Raw genomic sequence first — 20090 nt, 5'->3', positions numbered from 1 at the left:
TAAAATAACACCACGTGACGCGTAAAGTAACAATAATAATTACAATCCAAACATAATTTCCATTAACGCAATTTTAATAATACACTTCTTCCTTTTCCTTTGTAGACTGGCAAACAAAATCGATTTGCCCTCATTAAACATGACGCTGTTGGAGAGTGATCGCGCATTGCGACTAATTCTCGGCGTCAACTTCGCGCTGGGCCTTTGGATTCCCTTTGGAAATCTCAACTTTCGGGCTTCGTCAGCAAAAATCTTGGCCCATGTTTACGAGAAGTGCATCTTGCTCGTTTTACTGGCTGCGGCGGCTTGTTCACAGTTGAATAAGCTATTAGTGGACACTAAATTGTCCCCAAGAGATTTAGGAAGAGTTGCTGCATTCTCTTGCGGGCACATAAGCGTCAGCCTTAAATCTATTTACATAATTTCTAAGAAAAATCAACTTTTGGATTTATTCTCGAATTTGGATAAAATTTTGAGCAACCCGACCTTTCAGCGCTTTCAAAATAAACCTGTAAGGGCCGCAGGGAATCGAGCTAGAAAAATTTTGCTGTTTCAAGCTTTGGTTTATGTGATTATTCAATCTTGTGCAATTTCACTGACAATTTCGGCATTTAACGATAGCAAAAAAGCCGAAAGCGCTATGACGAAGGAAATGATCGAGGAAGCATTCGGAACATCAGCAGTGAAGGGTTACATGTTTTACTTTTCTGCAACGGCGAGCTGCCTAAATCCGTTTAAAGTCATGTCGCTGGACTCGTTGGTGTTCTTTTTCTATTTAATTATCAGCCAAGAAATATTGATCTTGAAAAATACCCTGGAATTCGTTATTTTGCCACGAAAGATGAAAATTATTCTGCCTGTAAAAAAGACGAATCCTGAGTTGAAACATTGGTTGGAACTACGTAAAAAAATCGTGGCGTAAGTTTTCTTGTAAAAAATGTATTTTTCATTAATTTTATTTTTCAGCCTTGCAGACCAAACAAACGACTTCTTTTCTCCAGTCATGGCACTCGTCATTTCGATGAGCACGATTTCAATCTGCTCACATACGTTCACAGCGGCAAATGTATCTGATTTTTTTAACTTTTATCTTTATACATATTTTATTTTTTGCAGTACGCGACCTCACTGACAATCGTTTCTGTTTTGTTCCTGTATATTTTCTGGGTTGGCACGCAAATATTTTGCTATTGCATGGTCGGACAAACACTGCGGAACTGTGTAAAATAATTTTCTCTAAACCTGGATTATTTTAAATTTAAAAAAATTCGCTTTTCTATTTATACAGAGTGATGCGCTGAACAAAGAGATTTACCGCCTACCTTGGATGGAAAACTTATTTCCAACCCACTGCTACGCGATGATTACCATTCTGCATATGATTTCCGTCGATTCCCAGCAATCGTTTGCTGTGAAAATTAGTTCCCTCTTAACTTTCAATTACGAATTTTTCGGATCCATTATTAGCTTTGTTTTAACTTATTTCTTTGTTTTGTACCAGTTTTCAGATTCAGAGTAGCTAAAATATTAATTAATATTTTAATTACCAAACCCACGCGTTCATGAAAAAATAGAATACAAAAATTCATTTGGTTTTCGGTTCTGATTAAAATTAGTAGCGGTGTTTTGCTGATGCCACCTCACAGCTTTTTCTTATTTTTTTATGTCGTGGCTCGTGACGCTCTTCATTTCAGCGCCTGATCTGCCTCAACGCGTGCCTGCAGACCCTAGGTGCGGCGCGCGGCCGTGAAACACAAGACAAGAACCCGTCATAAAAGCAGCGGCCGGCCGTCATGTGGTGGCGGAGGGCACTAATAATATATATTATTTTTGTTTAGCTGCGTTTCAAAAAGTTCGCAACATTTTGCAATATCTCGCTCCAGCGTTTTTGGCTCGAAATAGACATAGTTTTCAGTGTACCTCCAATAAAGCCTTTAAATTTTGTGATTGATCGTGCTTAATTGTGTCTGACATTCCAACTTAATTCATTATTTCTGTGTATTTTTTACATAATTAATTTTAGGCATGGTAGATTTTAAAATAATTCGTTTTTTCTATTTAATCAGAAAGCGCAGTTTGACAAACAATCTAATCCTGTATAATTAATCAAAAAAAGGACAAATTAATGCAGGCAAACAAATGAATACAAAACTGAAAATTAAATTAGGATAATCCCTTTCCAACTGTCTGGGGTTTTCTTGACGCAAAATTGCTTCAACGACTGTGTGAATTCGTGTTAAATTCAGTGCAAAACGTCACATCAATGCCTGTTGAGCTCATCTCAAAATTAATAGCAAAAGTTTTTGTATAAATATTTAGTGCACTGCATTTTTTATTCTGTAGATTTTGGAACCATTTTTTCCAACATTTAATCTTGCTTCAGTTTTTAACAATTTGTCAAATTCGCCTGCAAACAAATCATTAAGATTTTAAGAGGATCAACCAAAAAAATTCTCTATTTAGTACCAAAGTCTTTTCTTTTAATTTTATTTTACACACGAATTTACATTTATTTTTAGAATTAAGAGTACAGCTCCTGGGCGCGCTTGTAAATGTCTTCGATCATCTTGATGCTCTTGCCGTAACGCGTCTCGTTGTTAAATGCCGCCTGCACCCAGTCTCTCTTTACTTGGCGCCAGTGCTGTTTGTGCTCCTCGAGGAGGGATTCGTCGCAGTCCTCCTGAAGGCAAGTGTCAAGAAGCTGATCAATTGGGATTTGCAATCAATTCGATGTTCTAAAAAACGATAATTTACCTGCTTGACAATTGTGTCATTATTCGATTTGACCGGCAGCTTGTGGGGAACACGGTTGTGCGCCTCTGTCTTGGCTTCAGCGGGTGGCATTTTGCGGACAATGCTTCCCAACTCTTCACTGCCCAACTCGAGATAATCATACTCTTCATCGCTGTCTGGCGGAATTGGCCTGAAACAATTTTAAAATTAATATCTGGAAGCATTTTTTATTTATTTTTGTAAAACTTACTTGGGAACGTGTCTGGGCCTGTTGGCCATCCAGGCTCTGCAAACGGGGTAGAGGGCGGTTTTCTCGTTGAACTGCGCCAGGTCGACGCTGCGGTCGAACAGCTTCATCACGTACGAATGGTGCGGCCCTCCGGTTTCCAGCACCTCGCGCCGTCGCCGCTTCTTGCTCGGCACGGCCACAGATTCGCTCTTTATCTTGAAGCTAGGCGAATCGCGTCCATCACTGTAACATTTTATTATCAATTTTAATTAATTAGGAATTAAACGCTTACGCGTCGTCCCCGGCGTGAATGTCGGCGAGGGGACTGCTCCTGGCAGTCTCGTGGTCCGCTTCCTCGCGGTGAATCTTGCTAAGCAGGGTGGTGAGCCGAGAACGGGCCATCGACAGACTCGCCATCGATACCGGCTGAGCAGACGAAGCCACTTCCTCCACTGCTTCCTTCTCCGGCGTGAACAGCAAATGGTCTACGGCGGCCGCCACTTCGGCTTCGGCCTCGGCCTCCGTTTCTGTAAACAAATTGAAATTTCCTGATTGGTTTAAAAATTTTAAAGGACATGTCGTGTGTTCAAAAATTGTATTAATTGTGCAAAGCTATAAATTCTGAAAATCAGAGTGAAGTTGGAATTTTTAGAATCGCAGCCTTCTTGTTTGCAAACGAGGGCTCGACAAAGAGAACGGCCATTGTGTGACGTCACCACTGTCATGGCCACCGATCTTCAGTTGCACTCATTAGCAATCTAACATTCACATTCATTTTTGACAGTGCAAATAGATTCCTGAAGATTGAATTGGGTTAGCCAGTCGAATCACTCATCCGAAAATAGGTGGAAACGTAAAATCCGTTTTTTTTTGGCGGTTTTTGGTTTGAACCAAGTCAAAGAAACGCCAGCAACCAATCAGAGGAAGGAGCGGTTCTCTCTGATTGGTCAGTCCGATGTAAAAACCGGTCTCATAGCTTAATTGTGCTGACTGCCACTGTGGCGCTGCTGTCTCGATCCTTTCAGCCAATCAGAGACGCAGTAGCAATCGAAATTGAGGCAGCAAAAAGGCAATTTAAAAGAAAATATCTGCACAGTGGAGGAAATTTTGAGCACTCCGACCGAAATTTAAGATTTTTGTAGAAGAAAAATGGAATAAATTAATTTCTTGCGCAAGAAATTGGTAAAAATTGAGTGGTAAAAACCAGTGGTGAAAAAACTGGGTTGTCAGCAAATGCAACCTTGCTTAAATCCTCGTAAAATTAAATTATTTCATATTTTAAACAGGAAAACTCCCTTAAACCTTTTTTCATAGTGGATTGCAAACGTATAAACGCAAAAAATTATTGCAGTCAGTATTGGCTAATTAATTAGGACAGAAATGTGCATACGTGCATGCAATCCGCGGATCAAACCGTGAATTAACATTATTTGATCAGTTGCAACGAAGAGACTGAAAGCGGAGAAAAACTTTCATCGCTCTTGTGCCACTGGACTACTTTTCGAAACATTTTCTCGAGTGTGTAGTTGTAGTGTAGAATTTAAAATTTTATATAACGGTGTTCTCCGCCGAGCAAAATTTAAAACAAAAATAAAATTGCATCCGAGCATCGTGTTCTTCTTCGTTGAATGGTTAATTAACACGTAAAATTCGCAAATTCAGCGGCTGACAGTTTAATTAGAGTCACTTCCTATTGTCGGACGGCGTACGTAAGAAATGAAAAGTGGAAGGTTGGAAGAAGGAGTTGAGTGTGTCTCACCCCGGCCCAGCAGCCCCCCTCCCCTGAGCGATATATTTATATACAAGAGTCGGCGAGCAGTCGGCGGAAATAAGGAGCCGCACTCTTCCACCCGACGGCATGCGCTGCACTTGGATGCCGGCAAAAGGTCAGTAATTTTTTGTTTTGTTTTCGAATTATTTATAATATTTCCCGGCGACCGCGTCTGCCAAAGGATGAATTAAGCTTTCATTTATGACTGCATTTGATATGCCCGCGTTTAACCTTAAAACTGTTAATTAGCCGGCGAGCTATCAAGGAAATCCTATTATTTACGTCCGCTGTTTACGGTATAGATAAATACGCACATATCCATATTTGCTTCTAACAGCAGACGCGTAATATTTATCGGGTTCTCTTGCTTAAGCCGAGGACTAGAAGGTGTAAGAATAGAATTATAGGATGTTACACGCTTGAAGACATAATTTAATAATAGTAGCAAAATATTTACTTATTCTTACTTAATAAGAGAAGATTATTTGAGGAAAATCTTCTTTACCTTAACTTGAAAAATACTAAATATTAGGAAATAGCGGAAATAGCAAAAATTTTCCTAAATTGTACTTTATTTACTTTTTCTTTTTTTTTAATTGGCTCAACGATTTGGATGCTAATCAAATATTGTCTCCCTACTGTAAAATCACGATTTATTTCACAGTTTAGGGCATTTTTACTCAAAATTGGCGCCCCGTTGGATAGATCGCGATGAGAAGAATCGAAATGGAACGAAAAAATCATTTAATTTTTGAGAAATTTGGAAAAAATCGGACATTTTACTGCAAAATCCTGGAAAATGCTTGTGGCAAATGCCTGAACTGATCCCTTTGGATTCAGTTTAAGCCAAAATAGACCAAAGAAACATTGTACAATTTTTGAGAAAATTGGCTACAAAGTTACTGTCTCCTTATTCGAATTTTGTTTCACAACAAAGAGTTTCCCTAAAAGGTTTCATACGCCGTTGGACAGATCTCGACGAGAGGATTCGAAATCTGCCAAAATAATGTGCTCAAGCGCTGGAAATTAAAAAAAAAATGAACAAATTGTTTATCAATCAACTGCTATTGCATCCAGGGTTCGTAAAAATCCGCAATTTTTCTGTAAAAACCCACGACATTGCATACAAACATTTTTTGCGATTTTTTCCGAAACACGTGCATATTTATGGAAGGTCAAATATTCCCTTATAGATGACTAAAAATAAGGATTTTTAAAAAAATCAGTATAAAAGCCACTGGTTTCACCAAGAAACCAAAAATTTTAACTGTAATCTTCGCAATTTTCCAATACTTTTGACTTTTTTGGCACGATATTTGATTTTTTTTCGGGGTTAAATTCGGAAAAAATCGGCAATAAACCAGTGGCGCATTGTTGCGCGTTGCAAAATTGGTACATAAACCCTGATTGCATCCAACAATATTCAGAAAATAATTTTCAATTGTCGCCCTCTATCGATCCACTTTAAAGTGGAATGATACTGGGCAACGATTAAAAATTATTTGAATTGTTGGATGCCATAAGCAATTGATCGATAAACAATTTGCAATAATAAAAAGGACCTTCCTACAGTAAAAATTCAAATTTTGCCAATTTTCTCCAAAATGTACAGCGCTTGAACATATTTTCTTGGCATATTCCGATTCCTCTCGTCGAGATCTGTCCAATTGTGTATGCCACTTATTGGGGAAACTCTTGGTTTTGAAATAAAATCGGATTTCAAGCAAGGAGACAGCCATTTACCATTTGAAAAGCACGCTAACTTTGCAGCCAATTTTCTCAAAAAAATTACAGCGCTTCTTAGGTCAATTTAGGCTTCAACTGAATCCTAAGGGACGAGTTTATACATTGGCAACAAGCATTTTCCAGGCTTTTGCAGTATCATTCCTCTTTAAACTCAGGATGTTTTCAGAAATTAAAAAAAAATTACTCGATTCGTCTTGTCATTAATTTGCAATGATTTGATAAAAATTTCCTATTTTTCCTATTTCACAATTCGGAAAATGATATATTACAAGTAGTAATTTTCTTCTCATTTCGTTTTGTGTTTTAATAATTTTGCTAACAAATCGAAGATTTAACCACCGTCCGTTTTTAAATAAATTTAATTTGTCGATTTCCCTGATTGTTACAAGGTAGCAGGAAATGAGTGCATGCGTGAGCAATAAAAGCTGATCAAAGAGCTTCCTCCAGGAAAGAAACAATGCAAAGAAATGCGGCGATTAAAACGCTTTTCGGTACATCATCATCATCATCCTCCTCCGCATGCACGATGATTTGATACACTATTATTTTTGACAATAACATCACGATTTCGGCCACGAGCGAGCGAGCGCGAGTCATGATCTTCTTCAATGGCAAGGTTAAAAATTCACGTATAAATAAACTTGCTTTGCTAGCTGGCGAATGCAAATAAATTAAGTTTCGCCTTGCGAAACGTTTACTTTGCAACTAGTGCATTGAAAAAAAATAACAAATTGCATGCACGCTCGGCACTTCTTTCTGCTCTTCTGTCATCGTTACGTGTCCGTGTCTGCTTATATTATTTAAATTTTCGCAACACTTATTCAGATTCAGACATATTGCTTTAATCGATTTAGTCCATTTCGCAGGATTTTTATAAATAAACATTCAAGGATTTGACTCTATCACACAACTATATGTATTTTGACGGCAAATTTCTGAAATGTTTCCAGGTGGAAATAAATTTCTGAGAAAATCAGGCTTCCTTATTTATTTGTTACACAATTTAAGGAATTTTTCCTCCAAATACGCACACAAAACGTTGGATAAATTTCGCCGAGAGGAATCGAAATCAAGCCGAAAGTCATCGACAATCCGTTTAATTTTTTTGAGATTAAACTGCTAGCTACATAAAATTAAATTCAACATACCTCCATCAGGCAAAATCATTTCTGTAGGCTCTTCCTCGTCCTTAGATTTGGTCTTTACGCTCCTCCGTTTGGGAGGCATTTCGATTTATTAATTGAGCACCTGTGAAGAACAACCAACAAAACATAAAATCTTCATGAAATAAACGAACGAATTCGCCTTAAAGTTACTTTTTTACACGATTAACCAGTGCCAAATGACCCCAAGCAGTTTAATGGATGAAATTTCCAAGTTTCCAAACGTAAATTGAATCTCTGTGAGAAGATAATGAGAAAATCACCTGAGAACGCCGAAATTCAAACCAGCCCCTGCTCACTCATATGGCGCGAAAATGCGCCAGCTAAGAAGTTCTGCAGCCACACACAGGTGGCAGGTCGATAGCTTTTTAAGCCAATCAGAGGCCGTCTCGGAGTTTGTTGCCGGTTACGCCCACGGGCAGAGGGAGGCGAAGAGGGGCGTATGTGCGGAGTTTTTCGTGGGCGTAACAGGCAACAAACTCCGAGACGGCCTCTTATTGGCTTAAAAAGCTATCGACCTGCCACCTGTGTGTGGCTGCAGAACTTCTTAGCTGGCGCATTTTCGCGCCATATGAGTGAGCAGGGGCTGATTCAAACCGAGTTGTTTGTTTACAAATCCAACTGCTTGGCTCGCAGGCTTCAGCGCGCGCTGGGGTGTCGCGTTTGAATATATTTGGCGCGAAAGTGACGTGTAAACTTGTAAAGTTCGTACGCTCGCATGTATAATCGCGGCAAGGATAATTTAGGATTAAAATGAAACTTGATTAGTCAAACTGACTATTTTTCTCACTTTTCCTTGCAATTATTGTATTCCTGATTCCTTTGTTTACAGGAAAAGAATAAAATGAGCGTATTTTACACACAAAATCTGCAAATTTCTGGCCCGAACTCGGAGGATATCCTAGATGGATCAGCGAAAGGGGCGAAATTCTGGCAACAGCCCTCCTGTCAGCAGCAACGGAACACCTCTCCAGCCTCCAGTGAAGAGCAGTTGGTGAAGGAAACCAAGCCATCCTTGTGGCGAGGAGTAAGCAGATGATTTGTTTTAATTTATTAGCTTAACTTTTGGCCTGTATAACGCTCTACTTTATTAAGCGGAGTAAATTGCAATTGTCAGGTGATGGCTGCGGCTCTGGGAAGCTGGTCGTGTTTGGCGAGCGGTGCGAGTTTGGGCTTCATCACGCCGGCGCTGCCGCTGCTGAAAAGCCCGATGGAGGGTCTGGTCCTGACCGAAGACACACTCTCGTGGGTCGCTAGTCTGCTGATGCTGGGAGCCCTCTTCGGGGCAGCTCTCGCGGGGCCGTTGCTGTCCAAGGGCCGCAGGACCACCATCTGGCTCTCCTCGATTCCTCTCGCCCTTTCCTGGGCCATTCTCGCTACGGCAAACGCACCCTGGCCTATTTTACTGACCCACCTGGTGAGTACTTTTGTTTGGAAATTGTTTCGGTTTTATTAAAATAATTTTTGACAGCTCTTTGGCGTGTGTTTGGGAATTATCGGGGACTCGGTGCAGCTGTACGTCAGCGAGATCGCCCACCCTTCGCACAGAGGGGCTCTCGGCTGCGTGCCGGTCCTCATGTTCAACGTTGGCACCCTGGCCTGCTACGTTGCTAGTCTATTTCTCGATTCGTGGAGACACTTGGTATAAAATTTTTAATCAGCGCGAATTATTTTTAAATTTCATCAATATTTCTGCAGGCTTGGTTCGGAGTAGCCGTGACGCTTCCAGGCATCGTCCTGCCGTTCGCAGTGCCCGAGTCCCCGTGCTACCTGGCGTCCAAGAAAAAACTGCACGAGAGCCACGAAGCCCTGAAGCGGCTGAGAGGCGACAATTTCGACGTGCAGTCCGAGCTGTCTGAACTGCTCCACCTGCAGCCGACGGCCAGCAGCCTCAAGGGCAGGTTTCAAGCCCTGAAAGCGGCCGTGAAACCGATCCTCCTGGTGGGCATGGTGCGCACCAGCAGCCGTCTGTGCGGAATCCGGGCCATCGTGGCTTATTTGGAGCCAATCATGTCCGCGACGCACTCGACCGTCAGCGCCGAGGCAGCCACGGTGGTCGTCGGCACCGTGCAGTGGGTGGCAACCCTGGCCGCGTGCGGGCTGCTCGACTTTGTCGGACGGAGGCTGCTGCTCATCTCCTCGCAGGTAGATAATTAATTAAGGTTGATTTTTCGTCTGGAGCTTTTTGCGAAACCCTTCGGTACAATGTGGCAACACCGGGCGTAGCTCTACATTGACACCCCCTCCCACTGCAATGCATGATTTCTTATGGCGCGGCGTTGACACATCGTTCAAGGTGTGGCAACGCCGTTCTATAGAAGGGGGGGGGGATGTTGAGACTGATTGTGAGACTTGAGATCGATGGAAAACTGAACGACTAAAAGTTGCAACTTATTGGAAATTGGAGAAAACCTGATTCTCTCTGTGAAAAGCGACCACTTGAAAAGGGCGTAAACTCGCGGGAATTTAGAAAAGGGGGCGTGGTTCATCGTAGAATGCAGTGAGAGAATTCATAATAAATTCGCGGATATTTTTTAACAGGGCAAATTTACAGACAAGGCGTGGCATATGTGACAGAAAGCGCGGGAAAATTGAAAAATCCAGTATTGTTTTTTAGAAGATAAGGCAATTTTGAAATGGGGGTGTGGTTTACTGTAAAGCTTCATAAAGGAGGCGTGGCACCCGTTGCAAAGTGCAAGAAAATCGTTAAATTAGACATTTTTTACTGAAAACCCGCAGGATCGTTCAAATGGGGGCGTGGTCTCCTGTAAAAATCATAAGGCGTGGCATGTGATGCAATGCGCGGGAAAATCATAACATTTTACGCTTTCAATGAGATTTTTAAGCAACAATATGTTGTTTAATTGCTGGCCACTCTTAAAATTAAGTTTAAAAAAATTTAATAATGGCCATATCTCTCTCATCCCACAGGCTGTGATGGCGTTCGCCCTGCTGGGCATGGCCTTCGGGCCAGGCGGAGTGTGGCCGCTGCTGTTCCTCAGCCTGTTCATCGTGGCCAACTCGGTCGGACTGGGACCCGTGTCCGGGCTGCTCCTTGGGGAGCTAGTGGCCCAGCAACACCGGTCGGTGGCGACCTCGGCCACCGGCTCCTTCAGCTGGGTCGTCGCCTTCTTGGTCACCAAGACCTTTTTCGACCTGGAACACTTGCTGGGCGGCATGGAGGCCGTTCTCGCCCTCTACGCCGCGTTTTGCGCCCTCGGCTCTGTCACGTCAGGCCTCTGGATTCCGGAGACTAAAGGCGCCTCGCACATGCAGATCGAGCAGCTGTGCGAACAGCACGAAGAAAACCAGCCCCAGTTCCGGACTGTGTGATACAAATGTTGTGCAATTTGACTGAGAAAACAGACTTTTGTTATTAAGTGCCAATTCATATACTTTTTACTGCCATTAAATCTGATGTAAATTGATATACAGTAATTAATTTAAGCTTAAAATAAGTAAAATAAGTAAAATTAGGAAGAAAAGACCTGAGGTTTTTTTATAAATTTTGAAATTTTGTAATTTTGAACGTAAAAAACTAAAATTACGAATTAGAAGGAGAAGTAAAATTGCTATTTCTAACTATTCCAAATACTGATGTGAAAATTCCTGAGTTATTAAAAAAAAATCTAGTGAACCCTTTTACCATGCCAAGCGACAAAAATTTAAGATGGATGGAACTTGACATGGTTATCGAGCTGCTGTTTGCTTCGGAAGCTGGAAGGGCACAATTGGCACTTGTACGGCGTTTCTCCTGTGTGAATGCGCCTGTGGCTCTTCAACGAGCTCTGCTGCCGGAACTTCATGGGGCAGAAGTCGCAGAGGAAAGGCTTCAAGTCTTCGTGGATCCTCTTGTGCTGAGTTAGATTTTCGATGCGGGCGAACGCGTGCCCGCACACTTTGCAAACATGCTTCTTTTCTCCGGTGTGCATCATCATGTGCAATTTGAGGTGAGACACAACCGCAAATGCTTTTCCACAAACCTGAAAGATTAATTTAATGATCTTCAAGAAATAAAAATAAATTGAGAAATAAATTACCTGACAGAGGTGGGGTTTAAGTTTCTTGTGGATGTTGTCGACGTGAACCTGCATCATGGCTCTGGAACTCAATTTCTTGCCGCACTCTGGACAGTCAAACAGCTGCTTCTCTCTGGTCGACGGGTGCACCAGCTTCACGTGCTCCCTGCGCTCCTCTTTCGAGGCAAAGGCCTCCGGGCAGACGGAGCAGAGAATCTTGCCCTCGTGCTTTCGTTGTTTGTGTTTCATCAGGGAAAAGGTAGAGGAAAAACTCCGCTGACACTCGGAGCACCAAGTCTTGTAACTGGAAAAGAAAATCGCAAATTGTTAGGGCTGTGAATGAGAATTCAAAGGCCTACCTTTGGTCTTCACTCTGCTTTTTGATGTGAACCTTCTTGTAGTGAGTGCGCATGCTCAATTTGGTTGGGCATTTGGCTCCGCAGTCGTGGCAGAGAAACTCGTCTCCCGTGTGGAACCACCTGGTGTGACTCCTCAGGGCGCCGTTGGTCTTGAAATACCGAAATTCGCACTTGGTGCACTTGAAGGCGCACGCGTGCTCCCCTCGAGCGTTGACGAAATTCCTGTTGCACCACTTGCAGTGGTATGTGTGAGGTTTCTTCGAGTGATTTGTGTACGAGCCGTAGTTTTTGAACTTGATGTGGCACTGGGAACACGTGAAGTCGGCTCGCGCAGTTAGGGGGTTGTTGAATTCCTCGACGGTCACATTTTCTGGCGGGAGAGCTGGTTCTGCCGAGAAGTCTGGCAGTGAGCGCACGTCTATGACTTCAATTTTCATGAGATCATCGTCAGACTGTGGCTCGGGTTGTATAGGCTTCTTTTTGCGCCGACCGCAAGGGAGTTTTACACCTTTCCACGGCCACGTAAATCTGAAAAAATAGGAATTGTTACAAATAATAAGGTAAAATAATATCAAAACCCAAGAAGCCAAACTGGAATTATCAAAAACAAATTGCGAATTTTCAATTGATCTTTTTTATTCGATATCTCTGTCGACAGGATGGTATTTCAGGTGGTTTTTCAACAATCCATTGGAGATATATTTCTTTGGGCACAAGTGACAGTGATAGGGCGTTTCCCCTGTGTGAATCCTGCGATGGATCTTCAGAGATCCGGCTTGACGGAACTTTTGCGGACAGAAGTCGCACAAGAATGGCTTCACATTGTTGTGGATCCGCATGTGCTGCTTCAGGTTCTCGATTCGAGCGAACGCGTGTCCGCACACATTGCAAACATGCTTCTTCTCGCCGGTGTGCATCGTCATGTGGAATTGCAGAGACGATTTGCACGGGTACGACTTTCCACAAACCTGAAAAAATTATTATTAATGACTTGAAAAAGAAAATTTCCTGCAAAATTGAAAAGGGAGTATTTCTTCACCTGACAAAGGTGCGGTCGAAGTTTCCTGTGCACCATGTTGATGTGGATTTGGAGGTTGTGAATGTTGCTGATGATTTTCGGGCACTCGGGGCACTGCACCTCCTGCTTTTTCTGCGAGTGGTTCGCTTTGTAGTGGACCTTGCGCTCTTCTTTTGTGGCGAAACTGGTGTTGCAGCCGGTGCATTTAAAGACGCCCTGGTGCACCCGCTGGATGTGAAGCTTCAGGCTGTACATGGAGCGGTAGTCGTAGTTGCAAATACTGCAGTACGTGCCGATGAAACTGTAAAAATGGGTTTTAAAATCAAAGGGGCTGAAAATTAGCCATTTTGGGTGTTTCCTGAGCACCCCGTTGGCTTCAAAATGATGAGTTTGAAATATTCTGAAAGATCTTGACTTGGCCGTTGAAATTTGAATAATCACTGAGCCCGTCAGGCATTGTTAAAGTGGCCAATTATCGATATTGATCGCTTGAGGGTTACCCTGACGCCAGGGTTCGATTTTTTTATCTGTTGAAATGATTATCTGACCTCAGGAGTAACCCCCAGCATGCTCATAGGGTAAAATTCAACCGAGAATTTTGATTTTCTCGAAATTTACCTAGATAAAAAAATACCCCTTTTTCACCGCAGAATCTCAAAAACGGAAGGTTGCACCATCCTGAGAGTGTCTAGGCCTCTTACACGCACTAATTGTAAGAGCAACATTTCATCCTATATTTAAAAAAGTAATTAAAGGCCGTTTTTAGATACTCAAAACTCTAAAATTACCCAAATTAAAAAAATTCCAAAAATTGTGTGCAACTTCCAAGTTTTCTGCCGTCTAAATAGGCATCTTTTGGTTCAATTTTGTAAACTCCATGTCCAAGAGGCTGACTTTCCAAGATTTTCTCTTGGTTACTTTTCTATTTTATTATTTAAAGCACCGTAGTAAAATTAGTCATACCTGTGATCGATTCCGCTGGCGACAATGTGGCTGATGAGACTTCGTTTAGACAGAAATTTTTCTTTGCAAATATCGCACTCGAACTCAATCCCATTCTCGTGAATGTTCTCGATGTGCACTTGCAGTTTGGTGTGCGTCCTGAAATAAATTGGTCATTCAACCCTCCATGGGCATACAAAAAATAAATAATGCATTACTTCGCACTAAAATCACAATGGCGGCATTTGTAGAGGCACGAGTGTGCAATGCGGTCTCGAGCGGAGATAAAGTACCGTTTGCAGGTCTTGCAGAAGCTGTCGTGCGCTTTGGCAATGTGCTCGAGGTAGTTGGTCTCTTGGACGAACCCCTTGGCGCACTTGCTGCACTGGTATTTATATTTGGTAGAGGCGTCCGGGAGAGTCCCTTCGGGCTGGGGCGCCGGTCGGCACCCGTGGGCCAGTCGTTGTCTTTGCGTGGCGAAATAAATGTTGCAAACCTTGCAGTGGTGCGTGTGCGGCTCGGCGACGTGTCGCACGAAGTTGGCGTGAGACGAATACGTTTTCTTGCACTGCTCGCACGTCAGCACCTTCGACCGGGCCGTTCTCCGTCCTCTAGAGTTCTGAGAGTAATCTTCCTGGAAACTGGAGAAGCATTTGTGTATCCCTCGGTCTCGGCTGGACATGAACGGCACGTTGCACGCCACGCACAGGAATGTGTGCTCCATACTTTCGTGTTTCTGCAGCGTTAGCTCCTTGGAAAATTCCTTTTTGCAGATTTTGCACAGATATTTTGATTTGAGCCTCTTTCCTTCCAGGCTGGTAGCCGGGCTTTCATCTTTCATTACTTTCCTGTAGAAGGGGAAATATTTGTTTACTTTTAAGGAAAGATTGATTGATTATGGGGATTCCCAAAGAAGCCAAAACGTTTTAGATGAAAATAAGGTAATCACCCTTTGAGCAAAATCAAATTTTTGGTAAATTTATTTAAAATGTATTAACTAGGACTCTGAGTGAGAATTAAAGAATGCAGTTTTTCCGTACGTGAAATTAGGAAAAAATCAATTACGAGGCTGAACTTAAGTATCACGTCTCACGGGAATTTAAATTTTTAATTAGTTTTTGCCAAATCATGATGGAATTTGCAGACACCTTGACGAGACAACATCTTGTAATTTTTTAAATTCTCGTAAAATCATATTTATCAAGATTTTTTCTTCATGGGACAAGTTGTTGTCTGATAACTCAAATTCATTTTTTTTCCTTTTCTAGATGACACAAAGTTTGAAAGGGTCATTCAATTATTTATTACTAAATTGGGGTTGGAATTGATTATCCATCCCTCAGGGGGAAATGTTTTCAAGCTTAAGTTTACTTAATGATAAAATAAGCGTTTTTGGTGTAGATTCCCATGTTTTTCCCCACCAGAGCCTCAAATCTGAGAAACTTTACTGTCTATCTTGAGTCAGAAAATTTTGAAACTATCACACAGTCTGATCTGGGACTCTCCATAAGTCTTGTTTCTCAGAATATTTCTTAAAGCAACAATTTTCATCGCTCACAGGGAATTGTACCTAGGCGAGATTCCAATTAACGGACTTAGGGATTAGACGAAAGAGCGTGTTTGGCACTAAGCTCTCCAAGCTTGTGGTATCGCAGTTTGTGATTGAACATGGATCTCTCTTCGGTGTAACTTCGGCCGCACATGTCACAGCTGAAATAAAACCATCAAGAAAACAATTACGAAAAATATAGAAGAAGTATATTCACCTGTAGGACGGCACGAGTTCTTTGTGCTGCAGCATTTTGTGCCTGCGCAAATGGTCCGAGCGGAAGTAGGCAGCGCCGCAAAACTCGCACACTTGCGACTTGATCTTGAGGTGAGTCTCGATGTGCTTCTGCAAATCGTACTTGCAGGGGAAGCGTTTGGCGCAGATGGCGCACTCGAACGGCTTGATGTGCGTGTGTTTGCTGACCTGGTGCGAGTCGAGGGTGGCGCGCTTGAAGAAGCGCAAGCCGCACGCCAAACACTCGAAACGCCGGTTCTCCTCAAAGTGGCGCTTCCGGTGCGCCCGGCAACCCGTCTGCGTCGTGAACTGCATGTGACACAGGTCGCACTCGAACTTGTAGTCGGAAACGGTGTGCACCCGCAGATGGCTCTTCAGGAGAACCTGACAAACAACAACACAATGCCAGATTTTTTATTTATAATTCAGAAAAATGAAAATTTTGTATTTTTTTAAGCACTAGAACACTAAATTAAATTTAATTTTAAAAATAATATTGTATTGTAGATCGTAAAAATTAATTTTCATTTAAAACTAAATAACAGAATCATGAAATTAAGCAATTTTTGGACTATTATAATTTAAAATCGAAAAAATTGCTAAAGCAATCAGCTTCATGTCATGTTCTTTAATTATTTTAATTAATTAAAAAGGACTTCGCATCCTCGTTGATTTCATGACATGTACCACGCCTTCTTTTTAATTTCCTGCGAACTGCATCCCCATTTAAAATTTCCCTGGAATTACCAGTTGCGTAAGCTTAGTTTTCGAAATTCAAATCCACCAATAGATGGCGCCAGTGGTTTCTTTAGATTTTAATTAACTTCTGCTGTAATTTAAGACTCAATCTTGCTGCTGTGCATTCTGCATCTAGAATTATTTCTTTACACGTGCTGAAAACATAAATCAATCCAGCCATTCGCCGTAGAAACGTTGGAAAAATGTTTTTTTTCACGTTTCTATGGCGATTGGTCGAACCGATTTTGGTTTCCAGCACATCAAAGGAAATTATTTCAAGGGCTGAAAGCATAAGAGCAGAATTGAGTCTAAAATCACAGCGGAAGAACCTTTAAATCAAAAGAAACCGTTGGCGTCATCTATTGGCGGCAACGAACACCAAGGGCTTTCGCAAAAAAATGGCAAATTATGAGAAAAATCATCAAAATGTACGATTTTCCCGCTCTTTTTGACATGGGCCACGCATTCTTTTATCATTTCTCCTGGAAAAATACCCACAATTCCAAAATTCCTTCTAATTCTGAAAAAAATCGTTAAATTTTAAGATTTTCCCACTTTTTGCGACTGGTGTCACGCCTCATTACTTCATTTCCCCGGAAAACCACGCCCCAATTTCAAAATTCCCGCGAGTTTCGCCCACTCTCATTGTCAGTGGCCGCAGTTCACAGAAAAATCCGCTGGACCTGTTTTTCGATGTCAAATTGTGCGAAGAATTAATTCCAAAACCTTCAGTCATTTTTTCTACGATTAATTGGATTGTTTTAATTTAAGCACCTGGCAAAATATAAAAATTCAAAAATAAAGAAATCAATTTTTAGGTGAATCGATTGATTAAAAGGATTTTATCACCAGTTTAATTTTGGAGCACACCTAAACTGTTTGAAAGGTTTAAAAACGGATCTCACCTTGGAGTAGAACCCTTTTTCACAGGTGGTGCACTTGAAAGGCCTCTCGTTTCTATGCTTCCTTTCGTGGTCGACCAGGTACTGCTTTCGGGAAAAAGCCCGTCCGCAGTATTTGCACAGCAGACTCATTTCCTTGCGCTGCTGTCCGCCATGCACCCGCCTGGCGTGCGCGTTCATGGCGGTTCGGCTGGTGAACCGCTTCGGACACTTGGTGCAGACGACTGAAAAGCTGTGCAACTGCTCATTGGAGGCGTGAAGCTCTTGGACGTGCTTGTTTAGCGCTCGCTGCGAGTCACACACCTGAGGGCACTTGGGACAATTCAGCAGGTGGGCGTGCAGCTCTCGCTTATGTGCAACAATGTCAGGCACTTGCAGTCCGCACAAGCTGCACTCCCTGCAATCACGCCTCGCCGTCACAATTCCCTCACGTCTTTTAAAAACAGTTTTGGCTTCTTGGGTAATTCACACATATTTATATACTCATCAACTTAAGGGAACTTATTTCAAGAGGTCCTAATTTTTGGAATTTTTTAAAGTAAAAAAAGGTTCATACTCAGCAGTTATTTCTTCTTTTTCCAGGGCTGCTTTCTTGTTGTTAGTCTTCTTGCTGGCCCTGGTCGGCATAGATCTCCTTTCCTTCTTTTTCACAGGCTCTGCTATTTCCGAATCTTCGTCATCGTCGTCCCTGTAGTTGTCGTCGCAGTGAAAATCATCATCACTCTGTTGAGTGTCCTCTTCAGATTCCGAGTCGACAAAGTAGCGGCGCGTTTTCACGGATCTACGGCTTGATTGTCTCTTTAAATTCACCGTCTCAGTCGCTTCCTTCACTTCAGTCTGTTCCTCTACATCGGACGCCTGGTAATTTAAATGATTATTTAAATCATTGGTTAAAAAACCAAGCCTTACTTCATGTTTAATATCCTGCTTGAGAAGCACCATCAGGGCAGACTCGGTTTTTGCCGATTTTTCTCGGAACTCGCTGAGCAAGTCCAGTTTGTAAGCACACTCGCCGCACATTATTTTGGGCAAGGGATCCTCTTCAGCCACCTGATTGAATTTTAACGCATGAGGCTACGGGGAAAGAAGCAGTAATTTAGAATACGTACATTAACCGGCAAACAACTGCTGATCTTTTCAGCAAATTTCTTCAACTGGCCCTCGTCGTCGAAGATGTTGTGCCTCAAAATGCTCATGCTTAAAGTGTCGGTGCCGCAGAGCCGACACAAGTCCAAAATGTTGCCTGTCGCCATATTCTTATTTAATTCGTCTCCGTCTATATTTTGACCAAGAACGCGATCAAAACTTGGCCATTTCTGTCTTGGAGCTGCATCAAAAAAGGCGCAGGAATTATTAATTTTTGTCAACCGTGTTAAATCATAAACTGTTTACATACATTACGAAATTGTGTGGTTTCACAATTCAAACTTATCTAGTTGTTATGAAACACTTTCGGAAAAGCCTCCAGTTCCAGTACCAGCAAGAGAATACGCGACTAGAGATGGTTTTAGAGACAAAGTGTTGAAAATTAAATAGACAAATTCTTCGGCTAAAATTATTGGCTTGGATTTTGGAGCTATGGACCGTACAGTTGACAGGCTCCAGGCTCACTTTTAGAACAGTGTTGGAAACCTTTCAGAATGTGAAATAATATAGAGATAGATGAAAATTTAAAATTCATGCTGAAAACTTTAAAAAATGTGAAATAATATCTGACTAAATGTTTTATTTAAAATACTTATAAATAAATCAAAATGAAAAATGTGAAAATAATTTGAAATTATCCCACTCGCCTGCACAAATTCATTTTTATAGTACGATTTTGTTGGCAGCATTGTCTCAGCGCATTGGCCGCATTGTTTGGAGTCAATCAGCGTTTCATGTTGTTGTTGTTGTTCAGCGTCTGAAGACGGAATCATCACAAACGTCAACATGGGCAAGAAGAGTAAAGTACTAGAACCCGAAAATGGTGACGCCAGCATTGTCGAAGGCGAAGTTTCGTACACCGACAAGCTGAAATTCGTCAACAAAATCGCGAAGCCGATGGCGAGCAAAAAACTGACCAAGAAACTGCTGAAACTCGCAAAAAAAGGTGAGTTGTCGCTTGCCTGCGTCCACGTGCTCGCAGCGAAACAGTTGTTTTGAGATAAAATTAACTCGAATTTCATGTTATTAGCTTCAAAAGACAAGAAAGCCAACATGGTGTTTGGACTGAAAGCAGTTCAGAGAGGCCTCAGGAAAGACGAGAGAGGGTAAGATGTCGATAAAAATAATCAACTACATACATGTACTTACAATGGAACTCATATTAATTCCAGAATCGTGATTTTGGCTGGAGATGTGAATCCAATCGACATCATGTGCCACATTCCTGGAGTGTGCGAGCAAAAGGGTCTGCCCTATGTTTACGTTCCCTCTCGACAGGACCTTGGACAGAGCATTGGAACCCTGAGGTCAATTTTGCTGATGCTGATCAAGCCAAAACCAGACTACAAGTGAGTTCCGGCTTTCTCATTCGATTTCAGGGATTATATTTAATTTCATTTTAACTAGGGAACTGTATGACGAGTGCCAAGAAACGATAACGACCATGCCAGAGCCGATTTGGATAGAAGACGGACTCAAGATCAAACAGGAAATCAAAGAGGAGCCTGAATAAACACGGTACTGGCCTTGAAAATTATAGA

At 42.0% G+C, this 20090-nt stretch overlaps 4 protein-coding genes across 7 annotated transcripts; 2 read left to right on the top strand and 2 right to left on the bottom strand.

Moving 5' to 3' along the window:
* Positions 1 to 2458: 2458 nt before the first annotated feature.
* On the bottom strand, positions 2459 to 8259 carry mip40 (Myb-interacting protein 40). 3 transcript variants are annotated; one of them, XM_065488352.1, is made up of 7 exons: positions 8241 to 8259; positions 7906 to 7928; positions 7628 to 7727; positions 3255 to 3489; positions 2984 to 3184; positions 2755 to 2923; positions 2459 to 2701 (listed from the first exon to the last, which is right to left on the bottom strand). In XM_065488352.1, the coding sequence occupies exons 3-7, from the start codon at positions 7704 to 7706 to the stop codon at positions 2522 to 2524; spliced, it is 864 nt and encodes a 287-aa protein (XP_065344424.1). In that variant the 5' UTR covers positions 7707 to 7727; positions 7906 to 7928; positions 8241 to 8259; the 3' UTR covers positions 2459 to 2521. The 3 variants fall into 3 exon arrangements, with proteins under 3 accessions (XP_065344424.1, XP_065344422.1, XP_065344423.1); XM_065488350.1 differs by having other exon boundaries at positions 2984 to 3205; positions 8241 to 8258; XM_065488351.1 differs by having other exon boundaries at positions 2459 to 2680; positions 2984 to 3205; positions 8241 to 8258.
* Positions 8260 to 8468: 209 nt separating this feature from the next.
* LOC135944768 (facilitated trehalose transporter Tret1-like) lies at positions 8469 to 11075 on the top strand. Its single transcript, XM_065491953.1, has 5 exons — positions 8469 to 8669; positions 8760 to 9059; positions 9114 to 9284; positions 9341 to 9787; positions 10574 to 11075. Exons 1-5 carry the CDS (start codon positions 8487 to 8489, stop codon positions 10973 to 10975), a joined length of 1503 nt encoding a protein of 500 aa, XP_065348025.1. The 5' UTR covers positions 8469 to 8486; the 3' UTR covers positions 10976 to 11075.
* A 97-nt stretch (positions 11076 to 11172) lies between these two features.
* Positions 11173 to 19001, bottom strand: LOC135944767 (zinc finger protein ZFP2-like). 2 transcript variants are annotated; one of them, XM_065491951.1, is made up of 8 exons: positions 18800 to 19001; positions 18513 to 18730; positions 18313 to 18453; positions 17960 to 18261; positions 14199 to 14828; positions 14002 to 14139; positions 13060 to 13339; positions 12569 to 12988 (listed from the first exon to the last, which is right to left on the bottom strand). In XM_065491951.1, the coding sequence occupies exons 2-8, from the start codon at positions 18654 to 18656 to the stop codon at positions 12656 to 12658; spliced, it is 1968 nt and encodes a 655-aa protein (XP_065348023.1). In that variant the 5' UTR covers positions 18657 to 18730; positions 18800 to 19001; the 3' UTR covers positions 12569 to 12655. The 2 variants fall into 2 exon arrangements, with proteins under 2 accessions (XP_065348024.1, XP_065348023.1); XM_065491952.1 differs by lacking the exons at positions 12569 to 12988; positions 13060 to 13339; positions 14002 to 14139; positions 14199 to 14828 and adding exons at positions 11173 to 11625; positions 11683 to 11965; positions 12021 to 12548 and having other exon boundaries at positions 18800 to 18998.
* A 268-nt stretch (positions 19002 to 19269) lies between these two features.
* Positions 19270 to 20088, top strand: NHP2 (NHP2 ribonucleoprotein). The gene is made up of 4 exons (XM_065491958.1): positions 19270 to 19495; positions 19580 to 19655; positions 19722 to 19898; positions 19957 to 20088. Exons 1-4 carry the CDS (start codon positions 19336 to 19338, stop codon positions 20060 to 20062), a joined length of 519 nt encoding a protein of 172 aa, XP_065348030.1. The 5' UTR covers positions 19270 to 19335; the 3' UTR covers positions 20063 to 20088.
* The last annotated feature ends 2 nt before the right edge of the window (positions 20089 to 20090 follow it).

The sequence above is a fragment of the Cloeon dipterum genome, chromosome 4 (genome assembly GCF_949628265.1).
Source record: "Cloeon dipterum chromosome 4, ieCloDipt1.1, whole genome shotgun sequence".
Taxonomy (NCBI): Eukaryota; Metazoa; Arthropoda; class Insecta; order Ephemeroptera; family Baetidae; genus Cloeon; species Cloeon dipterum.
Note: the sequence above shows the minus strand (reverse complement) of the source record. Positions and strands in the feature narration are given on the sequence as shown.